Source organism: Octodon degus, unplaced genomic scaffold (assembly GCF_000260255.1).
Source record: "Octodon degus isolate 3935 unplaced genomic scaffold, OctDeg1.0 scaffold00045, whole genome shotgun sequence".
NCBI lineage: Eukaryota > Metazoa > Chordata > Mammalia > Rodentia > Octodontidae > Octodon > Octodon degus.
The window spans coordinates 8,692,174-8,697,179 of record NW_004524621.1 but is presented as its reverse complement, the minus strand read 5'-3'; the positions used below and the strand labels follow the sequence as shown (position 1 = coordinate 8,697,179).

Genomic DNA, 5,006 nt, shown 5'->3' with positions numbered 1-5,006 from the left:
TTGCTTTCATTCACCATCCCCTTCTTCTTGAACATCCACCTACCTGAGAGACATCATAGCAGTAAATGGCATGTCATGACAAGTCACCCATATTCAGACTACCAGAATGACAGGCACTCCAAATATGAAACTACTGTTACAAATTACCATCTGCCGTGTGTCCAAGAGTTTTGAGTGGTAGAATTTAAAATGGATAAATAGGTTGAGGTACCTCCTGAGCCTCCCTGGTGTGAGTTTGGTTTTGTTTGTTTGTTTGTTTGTTTGTTTTGTTTTGCTTTTTTGAACTGGGGATTGAACTCAGGTCCTTCTACTGAGCTATCTCCCCGGCCTCCTGAGCCTTGCTGAAAAGCTCTACACTTATCTTTTCCTCTCTTATTTAACCCAACATGCACAGAATGATGCTTTATCATTTATATCCCTCTTTCCCTTATTCTGCATTTATTTCTTTTGCTTTTTTAAGTCAGGTCTTAAAAAGATCTCATTATATAAATGAGTAGAGTGGGTGGGCCAGGTGGGATTTGAGCCTGAGATAGAGGTTAGTGAGGAAGAAGAAACTACAAATTTGGCCATGTGCGAGTGTGTATGGACATTAGCATGTGGGATTGCTTGTGTATATCCACGTATAATCATTGGGAGCATAATAAGGTCTATTTGTGAACCATGATCAGTTCTACTTGAAATTTTTCTTTGGCCCCACCAGGCCTTGTCCTTTGGCCGTTTATAAACAAAAAAGTTCTCCTTGCTTCCAAAGGTTCTAACATTGCTGCTGGAATCCAACAGTGCAAAAGACCTGGCCTGCCTGATTGCTGGGTACTACAGGCTGTTTGTCAATCCAGTTATCTCCATTTTCCTCTGGCCTGGAAATAGACAAGTACACCGGGTGTCTGCTGAGGAAGGTGAGGCACCAGCTCTTGTCCTAGTAAGCACAGGCCCATTGCACTGGTCTTAGTGGTAAGAAAAGGTTAGAGAGAATGGTGAATGAAGTTGAACCAATACATGAACTGAAGTAGATGAGAGATATTTCTCCAGTTATTTCCAAGGAAAGAGTTGCTCTATATTAAATACTAAAGAAACTTTTTATATCTAAAATTTTCCTAAAACCAAGAAATATTGTTGAAAGTCTCTGATTCCTTGTAGTATTTCCTTAAATTATCTCTTAAATCCACTGTATTTTATCATTATTCCTCAGCAAAAAGAGATGCAATGCATGTGTTCAGAAAAAAAAAAATTAGCTGACTCTCTTCTATGCTGCTGCGCTCTGTAACATTCTCTTTAATTTGCCAGGGAAATAGGTCAGCAACATAAAGTACCTATCTGGCATGCACAAGGTACCGAGTTTCCATCCCCTGCTACCATCCAAAGAAAAACATTCTCTTAATTTTATTTATTTTTTTTTCTTCTTTGTGGAACCGGGGATTGAACTCAGCCCCTTGCACTTGCCAGGGAAGCGCTTATTCCACTGAGCCATCTCTCTGGCCCCTATCTTAATTTTAATAGTAATTCTCAATGTCCATATTTAGAAGAAAGGTGTACCAGAAGAAAAAGGAAACTTAAAAAACAAGTAGAGGCTCAGCAGTTTCCCAGGCCTGCTTCCAGAGTCTGTCATCAGGCTTTTGCTGCAGTACTATTCTACTGATGCAGCAGTTTCCCAGTGCTATGCCTATAAATGTTTAACAGTTGTCTCTATGGGAGTATAAAAACTCTGACTTGAAACAGTTGTCTAATTCTGTGGTATAAACATTCCCATCATAGCCAATTTCAAGCTACCGATGTTTAATATCCTACCAGTATGTAGTATTTGCTTCATATGAGTAAAACATGTATAAGTCATCCCAAGAGAATAGATAAGAGTAAAATAAAGTATAATGCCTACCAGATCATCTGTGGAGAATTGATTTCAGAACACCCTGAGGGATACCAAATCCATAAATGTTCAAGTCCCTTCTATAAAATGGCATAGAATTTGTGTATAACTTATGCATATCCTTCTGTAAACGCTTTAAATCATCTCTAGATCACTTATAATAGTGAATATTGTATAAATGCCAGGAGTGTAGCTGTTAGACTATATTGTTTAGGGAATAAATGAGAGACAAAGTCTGTACATATTCAGCATAAGGTGATCTTTTTCCTAAATATTTTTAACCCATGAATTTACAGATGTGGAACCACAAATGGGGAAGACTGACTATAGTTAGGATGAGATGAGTTTGGGTATTTGTTTTCTTTGTTTTTGTGTAATGTATTTATGAATAACAGATACCCCAGAGTCTGGTCAGGGAGACCGAGTGTGAAAGCATTCCTGATGGAAGGTGGTGGTGGGAAGCAATGCTGCTGCTGTTGCTGCGGCTGCTGCTGCTGCTGCTGCATCTGCAGGGCAGGCAGCAGTAGTCAGAGAAAGTGCTCTAGAGAGGGCAGGAACTGAAACAGATCTTGAACATGTAACCAAGGCAGACACTCAAGGAGAGAAAACATGGAGGCATGGAAACAACAGGGCAAAGTCAGAGTCTGTGAGGAGCTCTGTGTAGGGCTAGGACATAGTAGAGAAGGCAACAGCAGGCAACCAGGCTGCTGAGGAAGGGTCAGGCGCCTTCTGAGGGCTTGTGGCAAGGATTCTGAGGAGGGATCTAAATCATACTGTGAGACTAGCAACAGACTCTGATAGAGAGGGTGAGGATCATCCTGTGGAAGGGATAATTAGACAGCAGAAGAAGAGTCTGGGCCATCCTGTTGAGGGTTGGACTAGTCTAGGGGTCAGCCTTCCTGTGAGAGCCAGTGAGGCTCCTGAGGAGGGGAGTGGGTCAAGACCATCCTCTGAGGGCCCGAGGAGATAGCTCAGTAGAATAAGCACTTGCCTGGCAAGTGCAGGGTTCTGAGTTTTTTCCCTGGTACTGAAGAAAAAAAAAAAAAAAAAAAAAAAAGACCATCCTCTGAGAGAGGTAACAAGTCTATGTACTGTTAGAATCTTTTACCCTCACAGCACAGATTCACTTCTTCCCTATAGGCAAGAGAACATACAAAGATTTTTAGCAGGATAAGTTGTGATCAGAAAAATTTCAGGGAAGAAAGCCTGTAGACCTGGCTCAATGCCCCACACCCTGCCACCGTGAGTCCCTTCTTTGGTGCCTGCAGCTAGATGATTTTAAACTGTCCCTAAAGTCCAGTAATATCAGGAGATTTCCAAGGCCACACTTCAGAATGGTGTCAACCTAGTAAGTTCAGAATCTCCATAAAGTTATTAAAAATAGATTCCTAGGTCTTGGTACCTAGCAGTTTGATTTAGTTCATCAGGGTAGAGCTGAGGACCTATTTTGTATTTTAAGTGTAATTTCTTGTATGATTTTGATTCTCAGGACAGAGGTGAGATTTGGGGAGGAAATTAAGCCTAGGTGAGGCTGCCCATAGCAGAGGAAAATCTAATAAAATCTCTACCACATCTCTTTGTGGAGATAGCTCTCCTTGGAAGCAGAGATGGATTACTGCTGTCCTCTTAGGTGGATCCCATAGCTATGGGACAGGTAGCCTGATGATATAGAAAGGGCAGGGAGACATGCCAGCATCTGCCAGTCCTCGAAGCTATCTTTAACTGTCAGAAACCCCTGTGTTGCAGGCTATGAGTCCAGGGCTTGCAGCGACTCAGAAGAGTCCTCTGAAGTGGACTGTGTGTTGGAGCCTCTCTGTAATAGACGTCTGATGAAGCTGGGCCCCTGTAGACCACTCACCAAAGAGGAGCAGACCCCCAAGAACAGCCTCACACCTGAAGTGTCCAGGAGGGGCCCAAGCACCTGTGGAGCCAATAGCACAACAGACAGTGCTGAGTCTGAGGCATCTGACTCAGCCAACACTGAGAGCCGAGGCTGCAGGACTAGCGGCTCAAGTGAGTCCATGGATGCCCTGGAAGAAGATGACTTAGATGCCTGTTCCTCCAGCACGTCTAGCTTCTTCCACTTCAGCTCACCAGGCTTCTCAGAAGGTCTTGATTCCAATAGCCAAGAGGAGAAAAACAGAATTGAGACCAGTGGCTTCCTCTGTCTCCTGGACCTGGCCCAGAGTGCCAATCCTCAGTGCCAGAAGACACAGCGTTCCAAGAGTCCTGCTCCAGAAGCCTGTAGCTGGGGAACAGAACTGACCATGGGCAGGCTGGACCCGAGGCTGTATGAGGGCAGCCGGACTGATTATTACAGCCTGTGCTCCAGTGTCTCTCCAGCTAGCCACCTGAGTGACAGCTCAGAGAGCACAGCTTCTCGGCAGGGGGGTGTTCCCGAAGTTTGGGGCCAGCAGGGCTGGACTGAGGCCCAGCCCAACTCCACACTGGAAGGCCTGGCCCTGCACCTGCCACTGGCCTTTGAGGATGGCAGCTCAGATGAGGAATACTACGATGCAGCGGACAAACTCACACCTCCAGACACCCTCTCAGGTGAGCTCTCCACAGCAGGTATACAGCTCACAGGCAGCTCCAAATGATCTGGACCAAGATTTGGAGGAAGAGAAGTAAAACGGGGTGCCTGTTCACTCCTGAGGCAGACCTGGATTCCAGGGCCAAATTACAAGCATTATGGCTGTAACTCAGGACTGAATAAGCAGAGATGAGAGTGGTTCATTCTACAGTGAGAATCATGGAAGACTTCCTAGAAGGGGTAAAAAATTGGCTGGGTCTTATAGGTTAGGCAGAATTCACAAAAAAAGAAAATGATTTGACAGAAGTACCTGGTCAAGGGAATACTGTGTCATTATTGACCTTGGGACAACCTTAAATGAAATCTAACAGAATGTTGATGGCACTGAAGGACTTCAGAAGGCAAGAGATCTGTTGGTCTTGCTTCTATCAGGCTCCTTGTATGTTTCCCCACAGAGTGTGGATGTCTTTCCACACAGAATAACCTCCTAAGCCTACCTGGGAGAGTCTTATAGGTTACGTGTGTATGTGTATGCATGTACACAGAGTCACACACACACACACACACACACACACACACACACACACACACACACACACACACAAACTA

At 44.3% G+C, this 5,006-nt stretch overlaps 1 protein-coding gene across 1 annotated transcript in view; it reads left to right on the top strand.

The window, feature by feature from the left end:
- Frmpd1 (FERM and PDZ domain containing 1) overlaps positions 1 to 5,006 on the top strand; it is a 196,613-nt gene that overhangs the window by 186,338 nt on the left and 5,269 nt on the right. Inside the window, exons 14-15 of the mRNA XM_004631830.2 lie at positions 752 to 896; positions 3,611 to 4,417. Coding sequence (XP_004631887.1) covers positions 752 to 896; positions 3,611 to 4,417 — 952 coding nt within the window. The remainder of the gene's footprint in view (positions 1 to 751; positions 897 to 3,610; positions 4,418 to 5,006) is intronic.